The 24890-nt window shown below is 28.7% G+C and overlaps 5 protein-coding genes across 8 annotated transcripts; 2 read left to right on the plus strand and 3 right to left on the minus strand.

Moving 5' to 3' along the window:
- Nucleotides 1–1730: 1730 nt before the first annotated feature.
- On the minus strand, nucleotides 1731–12181 carry LOC122573070 (DNA-binding protein RFX7). Of its 2 annotated transcripts, XR_006318655.1 has the most exons (7): nucleotides 11841–12181; nucleotides 10089–10343; nucleotides 9774–9966; nucleotides 9454–9667; nucleotides 9240–9382; nucleotides 3371–9164; nucleotides 1731–2863 (listed from the first exon to the last, which is right to left on the minus strand). XR_006318655.1 is itself a non-coding variant. In XM_043738997.1 (6 exons), exons 1-6 carry the CDS (start codon nucleotides 12179–12181, stop codon nucleotides 6591–6593), a joined length of 3720 nt encoding a protein of 1239 aa, XP_043594932.1. In that variant the 3' UTR covers nucleotides 1731–6590. The 2 variants fall into 2 exon arrangements, 1 of the variants encoding a protein (XP_043594932.1); XM_043738997.1 differs by having other exon boundaries at nucleotides 1731–9164.
- A 279-nt stretch (nucleotides 12182–12460) lies between these two features.
- On the plus strand, nucleotides 12461–19035 carry LOC122573074 (methyltransferase-like protein 25). The gene is made up of 7 exons (XM_043739004.1): nucleotides 12461–12581; nucleotides 13172–13286; nucleotides 17230–17436; nucleotides 17535–17753; nucleotides 17845–18427; nucleotides 18495–18629; nucleotides 18763–19035. The coding sequence occupies exons 3-7, from the start codon at nucleotides 17230–17232 to the stop codon at nucleotides 19008–19010; spliced, it is 1392 nt and encodes a 463-aa protein (XP_043594939.1). The 5' UTR covers nucleotides 12461–12581; nucleotides 13172–13286; the 3' UTR covers nucleotides 19011–19035.
- LOC122573072 (presequence protease, mitochondrial) lies at nucleotides 13512–17260 on the plus strand. The gene is made up of 2 exons (XM_043738998.1): nucleotides 13512–13650; nucleotides 13745–17260. The coding sequence occupies exon 2, from the start codon at nucleotides 13764–13766 to the stop codon at nucleotides 16872–16874; it is 3111 nt and encodes a 1036-aa protein (XP_043594933.1). The 5' UTR covers nucleotides 13512–13650; nucleotides 13745–13763; the 3' UTR covers nucleotides 16875–17260.
- Nucleotides 19036–19115: 80 nt separating the features above from the next.
- LOC122573076 (mediator of RNA polymerase II transcription subunit 8) lies at nucleotides 19116–21439 on the minus strand. Of its 2 annotated transcripts, XM_043739007.1 has the most exons (7): nucleotides 21280–21439; nucleotides 20973–21144; nucleotides 20643–20888; nucleotides 20404–20412; nucleotides 19676–19846; nucleotides 19397–19514; nucleotides 19116–19311 (listed from the first exon to the last, which is right to left on the minus strand). In XM_043739007.1, the coding sequence occupies exons 2-7, from the start codon at nucleotides 21135–21137 to the stop codon at nucleotides 19235–19237; spliced, it is 786 nt and encodes a 261-aa protein (XP_043594942.1). In that variant the 5' UTR covers nucleotides 21138–21144; nucleotides 21280–21439; the 3' UTR covers nucleotides 19116–19234. The 2 variants fall into 2 exon arrangements, with proteins under 2 accessions (XP_043594942.1, XP_043594943.1); XM_043739008.1 differs by lacking the exon at nucleotides 20404–20412 and having other exon boundaries at nucleotides 21280–21438.
- Nucleotides 21440–22917: 1478 nt separating this feature from the next.
- On the minus strand, nucleotides 22918–24835 carry LOC122573075. 2 transcript variants are annotated; one of them, XM_043739005.1, is made up of 5 exons: nucleotides 24817–24835; nucleotides 24099–24314; nucleotides 23876–23992; nucleotides 23529–23779; nucleotides 22918–23452 (listed from the first exon to the last, which is right to left on the minus strand). In XM_043739005.1, the coding sequence occupies exons 2-5, from the start codon at nucleotides 24198–24200 to the stop codon at nucleotides 23011–23013; spliced, it is 912 nt and encodes a 303-aa protein (XP_043594940.1). In that variant the 5' UTR covers nucleotides 24201–24314; nucleotides 24817–24835; the 3' UTR covers nucleotides 22918–23010. The 2 variants fall into 2 exon arrangements, with proteins under 2 accessions (XP_043594940.1, XP_043594941.1); XM_043739006.1 differs by lacking the exon at nucleotides 24817–24835 and adding an exon at nucleotides 24431–24449.
- Between the last annotated feature and the right edge of the window lie 55 nt (nucleotides 24836–24890).

Raw genomic sequence — 24890 nt, forward strand, 5'->3', positions numbered from 1 at the left:
GACAATATACAAATATATCAGAAAATAATATAAATGTGACGAATTATACATAATTACATAAAAATATCAAATTATACATAATTATATACTATAACAAAATTTTTACATTACGTAAAATTTGAAGTAATAATCGTATAGTTGGAATTTTTATCAAATATAATTCTGCAAAGGAAATTTTATTTTTCATTTACAGAAAATATGTCAATACTATTATTATTGTCACATAAATATATTGTATGCAATATTGAACTGAAAATATCAATGATCTATTTTTGCAGTATGATTGTATTCCTGTTACTAATATAACAATAAATTCTTTTTTTATGTTAGCCAATTTTCAATTTCACGTTGAAAAAATAAATTATTGTAAATTCTGCACCAAAAATATATAGGAAAATATTATTAAGTTGATTATTTTTTTATATATTAGAAAAATGCATTGTTTTAGTTGGAAATAAACCATAATTTTATTCAAACTAATATTTACTAAATAATGCTAAACATTCTTTGAAGTATTATATTATTCAATTTTTAACGTGGTTAACCAATTGTTTGGTTGAAAGAAAATATTTTTACTTGTACAAAATATTCAAACAGATTAATAACATTTAGGCCATATAGCATTAACATTTTATTTACTACATAGATATTATAAATTATACAAAATTATATATGTATCCATATATTTCATATTTCGTATAATCCCTATCTATTCTTTCTTCATACGATACAGATCACACTATTATTATTGCATCTAAATTTACTTCTAATACATTACTATAATTTATTAATGCTTACCCCTTTCGTTTTGTTTAAAATTTAATGACATTGAATTTAGCAATTAACAACGTGTAATATTATTTGACAATGTTTTTAAAATAAAGTTCTATAAAATTCAAATTCAAATGTATTTTAAATAAACAATTTGCATAAAATATACTATACATATGTGAGCAAATATAAACCACGAAAAATGATCTGTAATATAAATCTACATAATTAAGATTACCTATGTACAATAAACGGATGTACAGGAAAACTCATTTATAGAAGTATTCATACAAATATCACAGTTTACTAACTTTGAGAGAAATCATAACAGTTTAAATTCTCCAAATAATTAATTGGTAATATACTTGATATTAATTGTAATGTATATGTGAAAACCAATTCAAAGAAATTCTTGGCTTCAAATAAATTTTTTCAGCAATAAAGAGGTGAATACTATCATTTAAATAATATTGAAGATTGTTATATATTCGATACATTTACATAAAAAAATGTTTTCTTATTAAAATAAAGTTTTCATACACAGTTAAAACTTAGACATTTTTTCTTAAAAAATAAAAAAAGTTACTTTCACTAGCATATGCAGATTGAGTCTTACAAAATTTATATTGATATAATACGAATATATCATAACATAAAACTAATGAATAAAAAAAGAAAATAGTTACAAATATTATTAAAAATACTTTAGTTACAAAAGTACTACTTATAGTAAACATATAGAACCTTTTTAAAGATAAATATTCAATAAGAATAAATATTTTTAACATGTAAACTAATTTAAAATATAAAGTTCTATATGATATATAAAATTTCATAACATTAAACTTAAAAAAGAAAAATATCTATGAAGAATTAATAACGGGAATTTATTGTTATCTTATAAGGAATAAAGAGGGAACTGCATTTGTTATGTTTCTCTTTAATGACTTTTTTGCACCTTTTTTTACTAAAAAAGAATTTTTATTTACAAAGCAAAATAAATTGCCAGTAACACTAGCACACGCAATGGGAATACCGCTTTCCTATTGCTTGATTTAGTCTACCTGACATTCGATCATACAAAATAGGTAGAGAAATTTTTGTTTTTTGTTTTTTCTCATTAACGAAGCAAAAGTATCTTGAAGAATCAAAAAAACGATCCTTCGAAGATCTATAAGCCTCAGAAACGGCATTAGAGCCGCATAATATCGCCAGGTCTATTTTTTTTTCCTTCAATTGAAAGTAATACAAAATCTTTGACAAGAAACAAAACGCAGATCGTTTTATGTGGCAAGATTACGTATATTATAAATATATTCGACGGAAAATAAGCAAGGCGAGTTTTTTCTTCTCTTTTAAAAATTACCAATAAAATCAATCTGCAAGCAACAGTACTTTGTTCACACTTTCTTATTATTTTTCTTTTTCATGGAAACAAATTTCTTGTATTTTTATTTTGTTTGGCTATGTAGGATAGTATATTAATTCATGATGACGTTGAAGAACAGAAAACTCGAAATCAGTAAAATTTGAATGATATTTTACAAATTAAAAAGAAGATCTTTGTGATAATCTATGATCGATGGATCTTGTTTTATGAAAATTATTTCATTCTACGTATTTCTAATCGTGATGACCGATAAATTATTGCATTCTACGATTACGACATATAATATTTTACTGACCTATAAAATTGTCCTACCCCATGCAGTATTGTTAATATTCGAGTAATTATCCATTTGTACTCCATTTTTTCTCCGTCGAAATTTATATTTCAATTCGAGAAAAAAAGATCAATTATTAAACAACACAAGGCAATATTTGTATAAAATTTGTGTTACAAAGGAAAATATATTTCTTTATCGTGATATTAAATATTAACATGGAATATAGATAAATAAAATATCAATAAAGAAAAGAAAATAAACAATTCACAAATTAACAAACTTCCGATGGAGGGAAAAAATACAGTGCAAAGTCAGATTGTATGGTAATTTAGTTATACCATGCCCATTCAAACAATCTTGTCCCATCAGCGTATTTTCATTTTCCATTGAAACAATATAGTATTCAAAATGATGCTCACGATTTCCTATGCAGACAAGATCGCCGTTATTATTACCTTTTCGTTTAAATATAACTATATCTATTGACTGTCTGTGTAAATATGAATGTATATATGTTTCAATATAATTTATTTCCGCTATTTTGTTTTTAATTTTTTTTCTTTTTTTTTTTTATAAATCAGTGCTGTTACATTACAGATGTCTAGATACCAGTATCAATTTTAACGCTTCGCATTTATTTTCGTATTATTAATTTGAGCCAATAATTTTATAATATTAATCTTACTGTTCTCCTTTTCTTTGTTTGGCAAATAAAGGATAGTACGATTATTGCACATTGTTAACTGTTTCGTAAAAATGTTTCACATATTTTTCATGAATATATCGATATCCGCATCTAGATAAATTCAAATTGTAAATCAAACAGCACAGACAAACCCTGATTACACGATAATATCGAATAATTCCTACCTAAAATCTTTGTGCGTACAACAACAAGTAATATCGTAGTACATATACTTTTTTTTACTTACGAGTTACAAATAGCAGTACTGTTATAGAAATTTCCAAGATCTTCGATCATTTGGTCAAGTTAATGAAAGTCATTTATTCACGTCTAAGAACTTCCTATAATTGCTCGGTTCATATTTTCCATTAATTTTTTCTTTCTTTCTCTTATTTTTTTTTCTTGTCATTTCACAACCTATGGAAGGTCGAGTCCTCTTTTCTTTTCGTCCATTTATTTAACTGCTAGTTTCAAATCACTACTTGGTTCGTCGAATGATCCTCTTTTTTTATGTTTGTACAATTCACAACTCGCCTTACAGTAAGATTACCGTCTTATTAGTTTTGTTTTAATAGTTTAGAATATTTGAAACTACGTTGTAACTCATTTCATACAAAGAATGTGTTACTCTCGCTGTATTTCAGGCTGCGTGGGAAACTAACGTTTTCTTGTTGCTTATAAATGTGTGATGCAATTACCAGAAATATTTATTAACCTTTTGAAGTATTGCTGATTTCCACTTTTTTTCTATATCTTTTTCTTTTTTCTACCTTTTTATTCATTTTATTCTGTTTAAATTTGAATCAATATATAAAAATACGCTTAATAGGCATGCTCATATAAAGTATCTTTTAATATCTTCCAAGAAATCTCGTTCGATTCTCTATTCTTAATTTGTCATTTAAAAACTTTATGATATGCCGAGAGATTACTTTCGTCGAAAAGTTTTATTCCTATTTGGGTCATCGTATTGGCTCGATTCATGCTTCAAAAGGTTAATAGAAACGTGCAGGTTACAAATTCAAAACCATGATTACATGCGTAACATTCTAGATTTATGGAATTCGAAATTCTTCAAATTCCCACATACGATTATTTAGTTATGGTATGTGAAATGGCGATTAAAAACCGGTATTAGCAATGTAGTGCCTTTATATGGCAATAGCACAAACCAAAAAACGTATTCAAAATATACTCTGGTCAATCGTAACGTTACGAAAAAATTAGACATAAATTCACACAGAAATTAATCTTGTAGATACAAAAACGTAAATTTTAAATAATTCGTTATTTTTTAACTTATTTCATTCCTTCTTCTTCGTATTTTTTTTTATTGTCATAATAATTGCTTATTTGATCATTAAAATGTTAATCGATTAACAGAAACACGAGATTTGGTTCATGCTATTTAGTACGTCAATAGTAACTCTCAAGAACAAGATTTCACAAAAATCATACTATATATTTACATGGTGTTAACATTCGCAACGCCATATAATCCTTTACAGAATGATAATATAGAATTCTTGCAAATGTCGTGTGTTCGTGATCATTTGCGAGTAAATAACGTTTACCCCATATTTTTTATAAAAATCTAATATTTTACGATGTTGAAGCGCATCATTTTAAGACTTCGACGTGAAAAATAATTTTAAGTGATGAAATTCATACAACCGCGATCATACCATACATTTTCGTGTGGATTCTCTACGAAAAATTCTAACTTTTTCTGCTTTGAAAGCTAAGTAACCACGGTAAGTTAGGAATAAAAATCGGTTAAACAACTATCCAATTCATAAAATTCTCGATCAAGAACGCCGTAGAAAAATATAAATTGGCGGTGTATTTATGGTAATTCGGATTTCATTGATGAACAAAACGATATACCAGGAAGACCCGCCATAGTAATAATTATTTAGCAGTATTATCGATGTAGAATCCAGTACGGTACATAAATATGAAATTTTATGTCTTTCGAAGCACAATTCTTTTTCTTTTCTTTTTGCTTTATCTTTTATTTAAAACAAAAGTACTCAAACTTCAATTACCCAAATTATACGAATTTTGATCAATTTTTGGTAGATCATACTAATATTTAAAAATCATATGTAAAGTAACAATTTGAAATCATATTTAAAAAGATGGTAACCGTGAGTTTAATAAATTTATTTATATTAATAATAAAGTTTAAAGCACATGGCAGGACAGAATAAAAGGAAGAGAAATGTAAATATTAACAAACAGTAATAGTGATTTTACGAAGTTTGAATACTTCTGATCTAAAATGTGATGTCTTATCAATCAAACGCAAATTTGACAAATTTATATAGATATGAGGTAAAATAAAACATTTATAAATTTACATACTCGCTTTTTTGCCGTCACTTTGCCGGTCAGAAAAAGCGTACTACATACTGGGTTCAATACCGATTGTTATGTAAAAAGAAGCTCACCAATGTCCAGCAGGTGATCGTAAATATTTCTTAGAAACGCTTGAATAACAAAGTCGCAATAACGCGTTCTTAAATGACTTAGAAACAAACGTTTCAAAACGACGAATATAAAGTATTTATATAAAATCAACTTCCACTTATTCGAATCTCAAATACTTCACAGCGACGATCGCTCTGTTTGAGCAACTTCTTCGTCATATTTTTCACACTTGAAAACTCAATGTTCCACCAAAGACACCTAAGACTTCACTGAAGACATTTACACTTTTTAGTTTCACTAGTGGCAAATTCAAGAAATATATAATGTTCGAAGATTATATTTGCATCACAGTGATTTCTTTCTCGCTTTACTTACTTTAAAAAATAAGAAATACAAATCTAAAAAAAATACCATTGGCAGTCACTCATTCTGCTCTTTATATATTGAATTGAATTATGAATACTTATAATTGCTTCAAAATTATGTTCAATTCAATAGTCAATATAGTATTCAACTCTTTTAAAGACATCTTTTTTATATTTGAATTTTCTATCATGAGCTCCTCTCATTATAATGTATAATGTACTGGTATAGTATTGGTATAGTACTGTAATTGAGAAGATAAATTAAAGACATTAATTCTGGTATATTCTTGTTATCATGTATGTATTACCTAAGCAGTAGAGATTTATTTAATGTCTCAATAAACGGTAAAAAATGACAAATTCACGTAAATTCATAAATATAAAACAAGAAAGAATCCTTTATTACAATAAAAACTCAAACTGATGCATCTTTATGTGATCACTGTGACATGTATTATTTGATATTAGCACAAGGAACTAGGATTTAATCGTTAATCCTTTTATACTGCCACTATAATGTTTTGCATATTAAAATGGAATATTTATGCAAATTACTATCATTATAAAATGGAGTCATGCGAACATACAATTTAAGAATTATTTTTCCAACCTTTGGTAGATCACTATGCAAAATCACAAGAAATCCATGAATTACTTTTGTATATGCTTTCAACGATTAGGCTCTGTCACTTCATTAAATAAAGGTGTCAATGAATCAACATCTTGTAATCCATCAAAATTACCAAGTGGGTCCAAATCATTTGTTTCTGTATCAGTTTCTCCAAGGAAATTGGCTTCAAGCAAATCCACAACATTCCTACATAAACTGCTAGAAGTAGACTCGTTAACAGTTTCATTGTGCAAGTTTAAAGAGTTCAGAGTAGGACTTGAGAGCATCGGTTCGTTAGTATCCTGATACGTTTCTTGCGATTGAATTGTATGTAGTGGTGTCGAAGGATATGATCTGGATCCATTACTATCTTCTGTGTAAGATGGCGTATATGTTGATACTGGCACAGGTAATGGTGTATTAGGATAGGAGCGTGACTGTATTATTTTCTGTAATGCTCCACCTACTGGAATATCAAGTACATTTGATGGATCTAACATATCCTCTTCTGATAAGTTTAAATTTGAATTTGGTAAAGCATCCAACACTATTGAATTGTTTTCTATCAAGCCTTCTTCTGCAGGTTGTTCCGGTAAAATTTGCAAGCTTTGAGTTCCTTCTTCATCCAAAATGTTTAATATATTCGTTATGTTTTCAGGTGTAATTTCTTTGTCACCCATTAAGAAATTTTGGTCATCTGATATAAAGTTTGGATCAACGTCATCAAGTAAATATGTTGAAGGTCCTTCTGGTTGACCCATTGATCCAAAATCATTGAACTCACTAGGTACTGGTGTAGGCGCTATGGAACTGCTTGTAGATGGATTAAAACTCTGGCTTTGAAAGGATGATAAGCAATGTTGCGTTGAAATAGGTGACATCAATGCAGGATTAACCATTCTATGTAATGGAACTGATTGTGACCTATAAAGTTCACTGGTAAATTGTTTATTGTTATGAAACAATTCGCTAATTTCCTGATCAGGTTGACTTTTTTGATAAACATTTTTAATTTCTTGTAAATTTTCCTGACTTGGATAATTAATGAGTAATTGTTTTTGCGGTGCTAAATCAGAAGATAAAAATGCAGCACACTGTGATCCTTGTCCTTCTCTTTTTGGTGTAACTGAAATTTGCGTTGTACTACTATCCACCTGCACTTCCGACGACTTGGTAGAAATCAACGGTAACTGCGGTGTAGATGACGCTTGTCTAACTAATTCCGGACCACTTGTGGGAACAACAAAAGTATCATTCTTGCTAGTATAAGGCATACTGCAAGATATTGAACGCGATAAGGATTTGTGAGTACGAGCTCTGGAACTACTTGCTTGCAAATTGCTTCTCGACCGTGGCACAGGTGTATTTCGTGGTGAAACGAATGGGCTAGCGTTTGCAGAATTAGATTTGGAAGCGCGACCATTAATGGGTGAATGTGGGCCCGGCGATATTGGCGTAAAATTAAATATTCGACGTCGTGTATTTGGGCTCTGTGGAACTGTATTAGTAATAACATTCGAGTCTTGAACATGTTCTACAACATTCGTTTCAAAACTGACTCTACGTCTGGTATTATTTTGGTTCGAATGGTTTAGTAAAGTTGGTAATATCAAATTGTGCTTTTGAGTGATTTCACGTTTTTCAACATTCTGCCTAATGATAGCAGCAGGTAATACATCAACAGGTGCATGTACAGTCCCTCCTTTCAAATTCTGTTGTAATATTAATCTTAGCTGTGAAACTTTATCAGATCTTGATATTTGTTCATCAATAGCAATGGTATTTGCTTCCACATCTGAACTTGATGAATTGCTTTGTTGAAAATACTGTAATAATTCCTCCTCTTGTTCTTGAGAGTTGTTACCTCCATTCAAATAATCATCTAAAGCATCCGAATCAATAGAGCCAAGTTTCTCAGTTTTACCTGCAAGATTTGAATTCTCTTGCAATAATAGAATCTGGTCTTTAGTTAAAACTGTAGATTCCTCTGTTGCATTTGAATTAGACTCAAAAGTGTTGGGACAACCATTTACTTTAATGCAACTTTTGGAACATGTTGATGATTCGTTATCACAGTTTTTGGTAGGCTGATTGTTAACAGCCTCGTTTGTTTTGCACTTGGTAGGCTTCAGATTACTAGCTAGTATCACCGAAATTTTCCCGGGACGTTGTATAGATGTAAGCTTAGGCAACAACACATTGGAATGCTCTACATTCTCTTGTATTTGCTGTTCTGTAAGTTTTGTCTGCTTCTCAGGACTTGTCTCTGATGGTTGATTCAATACAATTGGATTGGCACGCTTTCTGGAATTTTTGGGTTTGATATCTCGCTGTGTATTTACGCAGTTGGTCATTACTACACTAGGGTTGCTATTATTCTGTACGTCTTCAATCGATTGTACCACTATATTATCACAGTTGGATTCCAGGGAGATGTTACATGGCTGACTACTAGTAGCTTTAAAAACTTTCTTCTGCCGATTGGTTACTACAGCAGATGAACTCAATTTCGTTAATGCATTCTGCTGCCCACTCGATACATTTGTACCTTGAGATGACTGATTGGATTTAGTTTTCTTATTTCCCTTATTTGCCCCCGTTTTATTATCGACAGTCTTCTCTTTGTTCTGGTTCTGAAACATTTAAGAAACATTACATTTACTATTAGTTACCTACATCTTGTTACTTACTAAGAAAATATTTTATACCTGTATAACAGTATCAAGATGACGGTGTTTTTGATCCCTTATATGTTCTCGCTGTTGTAGTTTTCGTTGCAACTGTAATTGTGCTTCTCTAAGCTTCCCAGACTTTCCACTAATAGGTGTTGCACGTATATCTGTATTCGACTCTGAATATATAAAATAACTTATAATATACAATCAGAAAGAATGCTTCTGAAATATATGACAATCATCAAACCTTTATTTGTCGATGTATTTGAATTTCCTGAAGCACATAATATGCACACAGCAGATAGAGATCGAGTATCAACACACAGATTATCAACAAGATGACGTGCTAAGGCACTCAAAGTTGGAAATTTCAAACCAAGGAGGCTTTCTGCCCATTCTCTGATCAATGTAGATGCAGCTCCTAACATTTCTTCAGTAATATTTTCATCTACTTCATCACCCTAAAAAATTTTAAATTTAATTATAATACAAAATATAGTGCGTGTTTCGCAAAATATAGAGAAACTATACATTATATACAATTTTTAAAACAATTTTGTGTCTTACAGTCTGAGTGCCAGATATATTAGGCAATGTTGGAGGATCCAATTTAACTCTCTTGCGCATTCCAGCATAACAGTAACGAGAATTGCCTCGTGTGCCTAGTCTACGTGGTCGAACTCTTGGATATACTTGTTTCATAACTTTACCGAAATCAGCAGTTGATAAGGGTTTCATAGAATTTCGCATACAATACATACTGTAAATAAATTGAAAACAGAAATGTAAAATAACAAATAACAATAAGATACTCAAAGTTTAATTAATTAATAAAACACTTTTAGGACAACTTTTAAAACATGTCATATTTAAACTACTTACTTATATTCATCATAAACTTCTTGTTTTGGTAAAGAAACATCTGGATCTTCTTCTAAATGTGTTTTAATCCACATGATAGTTTGATGAATTTCATAACGATTTCCTAATGGGTTTAATGGTTGTCTCAAAGGATCAACAGTTCCTCCAGTATTAGTCAATGATAGTGGAAGTTTCAGGTACAACAATAATTTTTCTTCTATTTTCAGTTGTTCAATTTGTGAGAAGATTTCTTGAATGCGTGCTTTTGATTCTTCACTGTATATAAAAATCAATAAAGTTGATTTGTATATAATTATATATAAAACACACTGTATATAAAATTTATTGAATGTACATTGTTTAAAATAATACTTGAATGGAAACATATATTTAAAACTGTGATAATATAAAAACAAAAAATTTACATATTTATTCTTCATATATGTATTTATAATTTACATGTAGTTCTGTTTTAAATACTTATACATAGAATATAATTTCATAATCTATAAAAGAATTATAGCATATAATCAATAAATAATGTTTTTATGCACATATGAAATATGTAATTTTTCTGTAAGTATTAACATAACATGGTAAAATAAATTTAGTAAAGTATAGCTTAAAATAGAATTTGTTTAGTTAGCTTGTAAATTTAAATAAAGAATTATTTTATTTCTATTTCTTCAGAAAAATATACAAATACATATTTCCTTTTTTTATTATTAGCGAATTACATATATATTTGTATTATTATAGTATCTTCAATTTCATTTGCATATGATAGCATAAATTTAAATTAAGTTGAAAATATATTTCAGATACACAATTAATATTAAACTGTTTCAATACTTTCTCAAAAATGTATCGGCTTATGAGTATTTTGGATTATAGATCTCAAACAGAATAACAATGTTTCTCCTTTATTCCTAATTGCTTGATTTATATAAAGATTATTACTATAAATGGTACTTTTATTTCAAAAGTAAAGCAAAGACATTAGATACTTATCCTAATTTATTTTACAGTATTCATTATTCCATAAAGATAAAAATATATATATTTATACAAAATTTTTATTGAAATACCTTCTCTTCATCTGAAATAAAAATATGTAACAGTGTGATTCTACTTAAACATATATCTCTTATTTAAAACTTTAGGCAATAGTTGAAATTCTGCTTTTATTTATGAATTCAGTTGAAACATCTTTGTGCTTATCATACATTGCATTAAAAAAAGATGTTTGAAATAACTTTAATATTACAGTAATTATTATTATAAATAAAGAGAAATAAAAGAAACATTGTTTTTATTTAGCATAAACATTGAAGAAAGTATGTGTTAACAAAATGTATTAAGTAACTTCAATTTCATAGTCGTAAACTAAATAAATCATTAAAGAAGAATAAAGAGAAATATAAAAAGAAGCATATAAACAATTAAATTTTTTAATACAAAATTTCTTTTGGACATTATCATCTAATTTTCTTCAACTTATAATAGAAACATTCAAATAATTGAACAAATCGCAAATTTGGTCAAAAATTCTACAAATTCATTAATGTAAAAGGGAAAAAGACATGATACATTGAGAATAAAAAGAAAGAAAAGCCTAGAGGCAGGAGAAGAGAAAATGAGAGAAAAGAACGGGAAGGAGCGAGAGCGAGTAAGCAAGCAAGGGAGGGAGAGAAAGAAAGAGAGAGACAGAGAGAGTGAGTGAATGAGTAAGAGATAGAGATAGAGAGAAAGAGAGAGAACAATTGAATTAACCTGATGCTATCTTCGATCATGAGCCGAATTTTGTCGTACTTGGTGGTCGTGCCATGATTTGCCAGAGCCGTGAACTTGGCCGCGATGATATCCTGAAGTAGGTCGTCGTCGTGGAAGCCGTTTGAAAATCTGCCGGCAGCCGGTCGCTGACTCGACTGTAGTTGCTTGTTAGTATCATTAATGCCGGCGTTGATGCTACCGTCACCATTCTCAAGGGAAACGTCAGTTCGTTCCTTCTTAATTCGCCTGCCGTCGAACGCGCTTTCGTCGGCATTAAGCTCGATTCTTGCGGGTGGTTTGCTGACGCAGGGCTTCGTTTGATCATGGTTATCAGTACTCATCGTACCCCGTCAGAGCGGAGGCGCTTCGATTATGTGTGGAAAAATTGATCACCTCCCGTAGGACGACGCGAGTACCCTACCATTTTGTCAGAGTCAGCTGGACTACTTGTTAGCATTGCACTCCCGGTGATTATACATGAGCGCCATTCGAGACCCTCCACTCGCGCGGACCCGACAAGTCGCCGAAGCGCATACAATATGAGAATAACCACCGATCCGTCATACCGATCTCACGAGCAACATTTTATCCATGCCTTTTGGCATAGTTCATTTTGGCGGAATGCTCTTATGCGCAACCCATGACCAACTTTAATATCAGGATTAGTGGACGGTCTACCAGGCACGGAAATCCGAGCACTTTGCGCGTTCTTCAATCGTCATAGATCTTGCGCTTTGTCTTGTGAGTATGTCGCTTCATGTCGCTTTCTCCTACGTGTTAAGTCGTATTCTCATCGAACTTGCATTTCCCTTAAAAAGATCACCAACTATTGGTAAATAGTTCTCGAAGTTCCATTGAATTTATATATTTTTATCGTATATCTGTATAAATATCGTATGTGTTTTATTGTTAATGAGCTAATACAATTTTCAACTTCATAGATTCAACGGCAAAATGTCATTATATTTTTTCTCAACGATCGTTCGTTGTAATTCTACCTATTTTATTTCTTTAATATCAGGTTTCTTATTGGATGTCTATAATTGAATACGCTTAATTATTGGTTGATACGCTATGGTTTTGGAAATACTAGACACAATAATATGATTGGCTAGTGTTAATACTTTGTAGTTAAGATAGGCGCGCACCTTTTTTTAGTACAAATTTAAACGTAAATACATCTGAATGAAATAAAAGTTTAAGTATATGAAATAAATAATTTTATATTCACGAAAAACAAGTTTTATACAAAGATAGTAATAGTTATAAGTTTATATCTTAACAATTTTATATCGGTAGTAATTCTTAATAAATAGTTTTTGCCTGCCTAGTTATTTGTACATAATCAAGGCATCAAAACAAATAGAAGAAAAATCCTACCATCGTACCTAATGCCGAGAATGAATATTTAAAAGTTATATGTACGTTATAAGTAAGAGCTGATAGGTAAGATTATCGTAATTTAGTTGATTTTTTACTTTAGACTGTTATATATTTAATATTATATATAACCATTACCTCGTAATTACAATTATATACTATTATGATTTGTAATATATTATCAGTTACAAAATGAATTTTGTCTTCTGTAAATTTTCGATGTAATCATTATTAATTAATATCAATATATAATTACCATTTAATTAAATAATCTACTATAAATATTAATTATTGATGATTATTACATTAATATTCATCGTAATAAAAAATCACGTGTTATGGATTATTTTTAAATTTAGAAATTAAAAAATTTGTAAATATTGTTTTAAAAAAGATATAACATTATCTACGCACCGAATATCTAATTTTGGTGAGTGATATTGTATAAAATGATATTTTTTTTTAAGATCTTTCACTATATGTTATTCAAGTGGCATAAGGTAATAGTGATTAACCTTTTACAGATTGAAGTGCTACAGAATCATGTTGAAGATGTTGAGTTTGTCACAAAATTCTTATTTACGTCAATTTGGATTGAAACACTATTTGAAATATCGCAATTTCCATTCAAAAAGAAATGTAGCATTTAGTGCTACAAAATATGATAGAAATGTAACAGAAAGTGATGTTAATAAATTTAAAAATGGACAAATTATTCATGGTTTTATAGTAGATGAAATTGCAAAAATAGATGAAGTATATCTAACTGCAGTGAGATTAACTCATTTGGGAACAGGGGCACAGTATTTACATTTAGCCAGAGATGACAGTAATAATGTATTTTCAGTTGGATTTCGTACAACTCCAAAAGATTCTACGGGTTTACCTCATATCCTAGAACATACTACTCTCTGTGGTAGTGAAAGATATCCATGTAGAGACCCATTTTTCAAAATGTTACGGAGATCGTTGGCTACATTTATGAATGCTATGACAGGACCTGATTATACCATATATCCATTTTCTACACAAAATTTGAAAGATTATCGAAATTTACAGTCAGTATATCTGGATTCTGTATTTAAACCAAATTTAAGAGAACTTGATTTTAAACAGGAAGGATGGAGATTAGAACATGCAGATATTAATGACAAAAATTCCCCTATTATTTTTAAAGGCGTAGTTTTTAATGAGATGAAAGGTGTCTTTAATGAAAATCAAACAATATTAGCTGAAAAATTACTAAATCTTATTTTACCTAATCATACGTATGCAGTAATTTCTGGTGGAGATCCTCTTGTTATTCCTACTTTAAGATATGTTGATCTACTCAATTTCCATCAAATTTATTATCATCCTTCTAACTCTCGATTCTATTCCTATGGCAATTTTCCTTTAGAAGATCACTTAAAATTTATCAATGATCGATACCTCTTTCTAATGGATAAGATAGATACATCTATGTCGAAAGTTCCTTCAGAAAAACGGTGGAACAATCCAAAGAAAGAACATATTACATGTAGGCCAGATCCAATGGCTCCAGATCCTAGTCGACAAGGTAGCATAGCTATTGGTTATTTGTGCAATGATATCACGGATATACAGAAGAATTTTGAAATAAACATTTTATCTCAACTATTGTTAAGAGGTCCAAATTCAGCATTTTTTAAGGCCTTAGTAGAATCAAAATTGGGAACTGCTTTTGGCCCAATGACAGGTTTTGATTCCCAATGTAAAGATACCATGTTTGTTGTCAGTTTGCTTGGTGTTAAACCAGAAGATTTTGAAAAAGTAGATAAGGCTTTTAATGAAACTGTACAAAAAGTTGTTAAAGAAGGTTTTATGGAAGATCATGTTGAGGCTGTCCTACATAGTATTGAGCTTCAACTAAAACATCAAACTTCCAATTTTGGATTGCAATTACTTTTTAGCTTAACACCATTATGGAATCACAATGGCGATCTTATACAATCAATGAGAATCAATGAAGCAATTAGGAAATTTAGAGAAGGAATAAAGAACAATCCTAAATATCTTCAAGAATTAGTGAAAACATATCTAATGGATAATAACCATAGATTGACATTAACAATGCTACCATATGAGAAATATGATCATGAAAAAGGAGCTGCTGAACACGAATTGTTAGAATCTAAATTAAAACAACTTTCCAAAGAAGAATTAGATCAAATTTATATAGATGGAAAAATTCTTCTTGAAGAACAACAGAAAGAAGAAGATGTAAATGTCCTTCCTACTTTAGAAATAAAAGATATAAAAGAAGATGTAGAACGATATAAGTTGGAGGATATGAAGGTAGTTGGTGTTCCTTTACAAGTTGCTACTGAACCAACAAATGGTGTTTGTTATTATCGAGGAATTCTTGGTACACAAGATTTAGCACAGGAATTAAAACCATTGTTGCCACTTTTCAATAATATTATTTCAAAAATGGGTACAAAAAATTATGATTATAGAAATTTTGATCAAATGATACGATTGAAGACTGGAGGTTTAAATTTTATGAATCACATTGTAGAACATAAAAATAGCTTATTGCAATATGAAGAAGGAATATTAATAGAATCTTATTGTCTAGATCGTAATGTAAATGATATGTGGAAATTATGGTTAGAGTTGTTCAATAATGTCCAATTATCTGATATTGAGAGATTTACAACATTAGTTAAAATTAATGCTGCAGATTTGATTAACGGTATTGCGGATTTAGGGCATACTTATGCAATGAGTAGTGCAGCCAGTTTGGTCTCACCAGTCACTAAATTCAAGGAAACTTTATCAGGATTACAATATGTTTCAAACATGAAAAAAATAACACAAATGTCAGATTTAAACCCTGTTTTAAGTCAAATGCAAGAAATATCTGATTATATTTTAAATAAACAACATCTGAGATCAGCAATAAATTTATGTACAAATAACAAAGACATGATATTAGAAAGTATCAGTGAATTTTATAGTTCATTGAAAGGTACACCACAAAACACATATACTTTTACACATGGCCAAAATATTGAAATGGAAGATAGCGCTATCCATTATGTATTACCATATGCTGTAAATTATACAGCTAAAGCAATTTTTACTGTACCATATACAAATCCCGACTTCGCATCATTACGAGTACTTTCTAAATTGATCACATCACTTTACTTACATCCAGAAATTCGTGAAAAAGGTGGAGCTTATGGAGGTGGTGCTACATTGTCATCAGATGGAATATTCGCATTTTATTCTTATAGAGATCCTAATTCTACTCGTACTTTAGACTTATTTGAAAAAGCTTATGAATTCTTATTGAAGCATCCATTATCCCAAAGTGATATTGATGAAGCAAAATTAGGAATATTTCAACATTTTGATGCGCCAGTTTCCCCAAGTAATCGTGGAATGATTAAATTTAGATACAACTTAACGGATGATGATATTCAAGAACAAAGAAAAAGATTGAAAGCTGTAACTAAAGACCAACTTATGCACGTTGTTACTAAATATTTACAACCTGATCAGAAACATATTAGAGTAGGACGTGCGTTGATTGGACCAGTTAATCACGATTTATTAAATAGGCATTCAGAAAATTGGAAGGTTCAAAATCAAGAAGAAGAAATTCGAGCAAGAGCAGTCGAATGAATATTTTGTGTTAAAATAAATATTATCTATTGATTATGTCAATCTACTAATTATATTAATTATGAATATTATTATCATATATAAGCTATTTATTAAAATGAGTATCATTTATGCATATTCATGCACATACACTTATATAGAACAATTTATGTAGTTACCATGAAATGTATTGCAATTTGTTGTAAAATGTTTATATAATAAATGTTATAAAAATTGCTATCATATATATGTACGCGTGTATATACGATGTAGATACAATTATAAAATATAATTGTAGTTACAGGGTAATAGTAAAGCTTAAAATATATATAAATTTATACATATATATTTCTTCACATATATTTTTTATATATAGATGGCATGTGTAAATAAATGTATTGCAAATATGTATTTTTTGGATGCATTGAACTTATTTCTTGATACACAGTGGCTTTATAATACTCCAGTTACTGATTTGTTAACTGAAGGAGTACTTGATTTTTTTCCAAAAGAATGGCTGCATGCTTTGCAAATTTTGAAAAATGAAGAACTTAATGATTTTGTTGTAAAAAAAATGACAAAGGTCGGTAAATGATTAACAGTAAAATAAAACAAACAATAAAATATAAAATATACAAATATGTTGATATAATATCACAAATACATTATTTAATTTTTTAGCCAGAATGGCCAAAAACCTTAATAGCTTTTGTTGAAAAGTGTAGATATATTGATCAATTACCAACTATAAATACTGTATTATCAACAACATTACCAAAGGACTTCCAAATAGGTCTTAATTGCAAAAAGCAACATGAAATAATGCATTTGGCACATCTGGTACATATGCAATGCGCACCTCTAAATATTAAAGTTATTATTGATCTTGGTGCAGGTTTGGTAAGAAATCCATATTTATGTAATGCTATTCAGGAAAAATGAAATTTGTATTTCTTTTCTAAAAAATGTTTATACCATACTTTCATTTCAGGGATATATTTGCCAATTATTATATCATTTATATGGATATAAAGTTCTAGGATTAGAAAAAAGTCAAGTAAACATAGATAATGCTCAAAAGAGACAACTAAAAAGGTTTCCTGATTCATTAATGCATGTTAAATATAATTGTTGTGATTTAAAATGTAATTCTGTTGAGACAATAGAAACTATTTTAAGTAATGAGTTTCAAGAAAAGTCAAATGTTTGTTTGATTGGTTTACATGCTTGTGGAGATCTTAGCATAGATGCATCAAAGATATTTCGTGATATGACAGCAGCACGTGTTTTTATTATGGTTCCTTGTTGTTATCATAAGCTTTCGATAGCAAAAAGAATAAAAGTAGATGTATCAACTGAAAAACAATATTTTAACAATTTCCCTTTATCTAATTGTCTTAAAACTATAATTAATAATACTGATTTTGACATTGGTTCCTTCTTGAGGCAGCCCTTTTTACGATTAGCATGCCAAGAACCAGCAGACAGATGGAATAATATGTCTATTGAAACACACAATGAACATTCCTTTTATGTTCTTGCAAGGGCTGTCCTTCAATTATATGTATCTAAAAGTATGTGTCAATTTTTTATTTCAAGTACTATTTACTTAACATTAATGTAAAATATAAAATGTTTTAGATGGATTTTCCCTTAGGAAATGTAAACAAAAAGGAACAAGGAAATCTCAATGTTGCGACTTCAAAATTTATGTTAGAGATTCATTAACTAGATACATTTTACAATCACAGGAAGAAGAAGCATTAAAAGAACAAGGTGATATTCTATTAATTTGTCACATTCTAAAAGCTTTCTGTTCTTTTTATGACTCTTTTGGTATATTATATGTTACAAAAATACATTTTCACAAAACTATAATGAATGATTAAGAGGTTATTTTGGTTTTTAGATATACAACTTAATCTTGATATGCATGAAAAAAACATGATAGAACTATGGGAAAATCACTGTGATAAATTAAAGATTGTAGAAACATATACTGGTTTACAACTGATGTTGCAAGCATCAGCAGAATCATTTGTTTTACAAGATCGATTATGTTGGATGGAAGAACAAGGTTTAGAAGCAAAAATTATTCCTGTAATGAATAAATACTTATCCCCACGAGCATATGCAATTGTATCACAAAAGAAATAATAAATTTTATAAATTAGCAGTTTAATAAATCGTATTTTGCTATATAATTATAAATTAATCTACAAGTATTATATTTAACTATATCAAATATTTTACCTACATTTTTCTACGACAATAAGTAATTATTTGATTGGTTATGTATTAGAAGATAATAAATTATAGTAGAAATAATTTCTAATTTGAAAAATATACTAAGATTAATATGTTAAATAATAAATTATATTTTATCTGTATGGATGAATTTGTGATGCTGCTTTAATATTAGTTTTAATTGCACTCGGAGCTTTACTCATTTGTCCCACTACAAACACATAAAATATATTGGTTAATACTGTGAATATAAACATTAATGTTATAATTAATCAAATTAGAGTGGATTTGCTTACTAGATGGATTTCCTAAAGATCCTTGTCCTGGAGCTTGTTGTTGATTTCCAGGCCTACCTACCATCATCCCACTTGGCACAGAATTTACACCAGATTGAACCATTTGCACAGAATCAGACTAGAAGGTAAAAGTGCAAAATATAAGACAAAATTATTCCAGATTTAATTTCACTGGTCGTAACAATTTTTTAGAACATTCACTTAAGATCACTGATCACTTTATATGAGATTTGTGTCATAGCTAAAGTATTAAAAATATTAACTTAAAAAGAAATTTACCTTTAAACCTTTACCCATACCCACAGCTGCTACAAGAGCATGAGTGTCTGCAGTACTACTTGTCTGGGCTTGAGTTGCTCTAGATCCAGCCTCACTTTCCCATTCCTCACGTGCCTTATTTGCTATATCCCATATATGATTAATGACTTTTGTGTACTGAGTCACTTGTTTCTGAAAATTATAAAATGCATACATATTTTAAAAGAAAAATAACATTTAGTGTTCCACTCGCTAAATGGACCTACTATGAAATTTATAGTATTTTTAAACCATTAGAGGAAAATTAACTTTTGTATATCAAAATTAAAATGTTTAAATTGTATATGAATTTATACATATTAACATATGATTATATTTTATGTAATTGTATTAATATCAACTTAAATAAATACACAATCTACTACAAATTATTTACAATACATACAATAATATTTTTTAAACATAAAAGTTAAGATTTCCTCCAACAGTTTAATATTAATAAAAAAGCATGTGTTGCTGCAATGTAAATAAATTATAAAATAATTTGTAATTTAAAATTGTACTGAAAAATATGATAATTTAAAGTGTTATTATAGGTAACTAAATACAAAACATGTTAAAATATATGAAGGATATTTTTATGTCGTCAAAATTTGAAAATTATTATATGTGTAATTTGTAACTATTTTAATTTCAGTCCAAAGCGAATGGAACTAATAAAAGCTGAAAGCTAGCTGATAGTAGCTTACATTGCAGTCCTAGTTGATGTTTAGTTAGCAGATTAAAAGAGAAATAGAACATCTTATATTATCTTTAGACTTCTACAATAAGACAATAGAAAGATATAATTTTATCTCTGTCTTAAAATACTTTCAAGATTTAAACTCATTAAATCTTTTAATTATTAACAGGAAGTGAAATTTATATAAGTATTCATAATTAATTTTTAGAAAGATGTAATATATAAATGAGAAATGGTTTTTCTTACATGTGATGTTTCAAAATTTATATTCGCGGCTTTTGTTTCAAGCTGCATCATTTTTTGTTCAGCTTGAGGTTCTACTTTAGTTCGTAGATAATCTGGTACTAAATCGTGAGCAAATGTGGGAATTCTACCTTCGGTTAAACGAAGCAGTTCTTCATCTTTCTCTGGACTTAATCTTAATGGTAAAACTGTTAAGTTCCTTAAATTTGGTGCTTTATCATGTCCAAGAATTTTTGAGAGACTGGTCAGCTATAAAAACAACTTGTTTTAAATTAAATCATTTAAATTAAGCAAAATTGGTTTTACTTAAAAGTTTCAACTACATTAACTTACATGTCCTGAAATAAGTGCAAAATTGTCCAGAAAATTGGGCCAATTCAATGTTTCATATTCGTGTTCCAATTTAAATATCATTGCAGCAATTGCAGTCTTTAAATCATTTACTCTCATAATAATAGCCTCCAAAGCGGAATCCAGTTGCTTTTCTTCTCTTTGCATTTTCAATCTTGTTAAAATATAAATAAAAACATATTGTAATATTTTTACATGCATTGTTATTCATCATTATTAAATCAGCACAAGTAATTGTGTATAAACAATATTATATTTATATTTATTTTATTAAAAATAGCATACTTACTATTAGACGTACAATAATCCAACAAAATTTGTAATTGTTTATTGTGGTATTCTTTTATTAACATCAGTCTTATATTATTACAGCATAAACATTCGTACGCAGCTTGTATTGATATTAATGATATTAATCATGAACATAGTAATACACGAAATATAAATCACCACTTTAGGCGAGATGGTGGTCACGTGGTACTTTGCGGTCACATCGGTGATTGGCTCTAGCATAATTGCGCGAAATTTCAAAATGAGATCTCTGATTCGTTTACAATTATAGATGTACGATAAAATATTCTCCGTAAAACAGAGGCACAAAGTGTTTTATTTATATATCGGCATACTGAAATGTTAATAGTGTCATATAAATGTTATCGTACATTATTGAGACGTTAGAATTAATTGGTTAAAAGTTAAAATCTACAGATATGAAAAATCTTTATTGTTTTCGTTTAGTATCTACTTTTGCAACTACCATATCCATGGGAAACTACGCAATAGATTCAGTATGTTTTTCAGTATTATTATGAAACGGAGAAAATAAACCCGTTAACTTGTTACGACAATTACACTGATCTACTTTTATTTGATGAAAATAAAATTACGCTTGCGCGATCACAACCAATCACCAATGCGGTCTCAAAGTACCACATGATCATAATTCCTGCTTCCCGGAAACGACTTCACTTCTCTTAGTTACTGTTCCGACGTTCTGATCATTGTCCTGAATTCCAATATTCCTATGTCGATGGTTATGGTGGAGTGTATAAATAAAGTCTATTAGACTACTTAATATTTTTCTAAACGAATTAATCAAAATATATTATAGTAAATAATAGCAATATACAAATTTGAGGAAGATTTGATGTTGTACTTCTATTTGAAGTATTTTCATTATTTTTAAGTAAATAATTTTAAATAAATAAATTATATATATATAAAGTAAGATATATATACATATAAAGCAAGAGTGAAATTGCAGAAAAGCTACCTCTCCTCGGATTTCGATGATCTTTCATATGTGTAGAAATCAATATTTAGAAGAACTTTTTCCTATACGTATAACACAATGGACGACCAATTATAAACAGTATTTACTGTAGTGGTATCGACTGTTTTCTGCGAATAACTCGGAAGTTGAGACCGACCATCGGTTAAATGTATAAGAAAAAGTTGTTCAAAATGTTGAGTTTTGCAACGTATACAAAAATCATCGAGATCGGAGGGGAGGTAACTTCTCTGGAGTTTCAACAAAGCAAGTTTGCTTTGCTTTTTGACAAATTTTACTTTTAAAGATTGATAAGGAAGTATACAAATTTGTGAGTGCATAAAAAAATCAAAATTACTAATACAAGGTAAACACAAATGAGCAGTAAGAGTAACTCATATGAAAAGTTACAGAAAGGAAGATTTTTTAAATTCAGTCACGAGCATTAAAAATCGCTTTAAAAAACAGTATTATAATCTTATATACATAAGAGTAAAAACTTTTTATTTAGTATTTATCAAGATCAAGATACTTGGTAAATACTAAATAACTTTTCACATTATCCTAAGGATATTACTGTAGTATGTTTCTAAGTTTAAACATAATTATCTTTGTTATTTCATTTTTATATTTTTTAAATATACTATAATTAAAGCATTATTTATTTTTGGTTGCAATACATTTATTTATAGAAAATATTTATAATCTTTCGTTACAACATTTTTATTATTTTGATGAATTATTGAATAATCAATTTTGAGTGTCACTGTTGGGATTTGCTACTTGTCTTTTAAGCATTATAAAAACAAATGGTGCAACTACTTTCCAGCCAAGTTTTTTAAACATATTTTCAGATGTTGTGTTTCCTTTAACAATAAATAGTACTGTAGAAATCCCTTGTTCTGCAAACTTCTTTGAAAGCATATTTACTACAACTTTTGCATAACCTTTTCCTCTATGTTCCTCTACAGTTTGTACTATTGCTAATCCATGCCAATCATTTTGCATGCACCAAGAAACTAAAGAATCATCTTCTTTTAAGTATAGTCCTATTCCACCATTCAATTCTACCAGTGTACTTAAGTATTTTAGGGATAACTCTGGGTTTTCCACATCTCTGTGTGGCCATACAGAATGTATTAATGGAATGTTTGATTTATCCAGAGGTTTTATATAACATTCACTTGGTATCCTAAAGAAAAGCAAATAAATGATTGTATATTGGTATTATAGTAGTATACTGATAATATAATAGTAAATACGAATACCAAGTCTTTGTTTTTATACACTCTTCAGCAGGCTTAAAATAATAGTTAAATGGCAACACTAGATTTGTTTCTACATTTCTCAAATGTTTCAAATTCTCTAGTGCAGTAAGTACACTAGATGTAAAACATTCATGAACTGTAACAAAGTTTACTTGTTGATTATAATCTATGACTTTGGTTTCTGTTAACACTTTATTTATGATATCACTGTTTGGATGCAGTGTAAATATTAGTACATTATATACTGAAAACTATATATATATATAAGTATATATTATATATAAGAAATAATATTTCTTATAATTTCTTTTTGCATTTATATATTCACATTTATATAAAATACTTACATTGCTTATTCCAAGGAAAGTTCCTTGTTCATCATCTCCATATGGGCAATAAATTTGAATAGATATATTTGGATTCCTTTTTTTCCATACAATAGCATTTTCAATCCAGTAATAATACTATAAATGGAAAATTTTATTATGATTTACTGTGATTTATATATAAGATTTATATTAACAACATTAGGATATGTATTGATTATAAATTGTTTAAATTGAAACTTACATATGCAAAATGTGGCCAGTTATGCTCTGTTTTCTTTTTAATAAGAGACCATTTTTCAAATGGTAAAGGTTGTAAAATATCTACAGTAGAATTTTTTGACATTGTATAATTGAAATTTCTAACCGTAAATTGACAGCGTATAATTGAGTATAGCTATATATTTTACTACTGTTTTTCAGTGTTACTGTCTTGATCTCCACTATCTGAAATGTTGTCCTAGAATAAATAAAGGAAATGAAATTGATAATAGTCGATAATTATAGAACTATGTAATATACGATATTAGAACATTAAAAGATATATAATAAATAATAATATATATATATATGTACATATATCAATTATCATTCTATATTCTATAATTTTATATCAAAATTTTAAAATCGTAATAAATCATAAAAGTATATTACGACATTTCTGTATAAAAGAGAAAGAAATTATTTCATACACTTATTACATTTATCATATTTAATATATATAATACTAAATATATTTTAACTTAAAAATTTTATTTATATATAATATATGGTAATCTATAGTAGAATAGATTTAGATATTTAAGAAGAGAAAGAGAGGAAAAAATGATATTTTGCTTGCAGTTTACTGTTTTAGATAAATTGAATTCATACAAAACAATTGTATTTGACCATAAATCATTAAAATAATAGATCTACAATTTTTCATTTGGGAATTTATTTTTAATTGAATAAGTACTTGCGGGAATTAGTTATTTCTTGTAGCCCTCTAATGGCGAATATCAGAAATATGGTTTAAACATACGTTTAAACTTTA

This window comes from Bombus pyrosoma, linkage group LG11 (assembly GCF_014825855.1).
Source record: "Bombus pyrosoma isolate SC7728 linkage group LG11, ASM1482585v1, whole genome shotgun sequence".
Taxonomy (NCBI): Eukaryota; Metazoa; Arthropoda; class Insecta; order Hymenoptera; family Apidae; genus Bombus; species Bombus pyrosoma.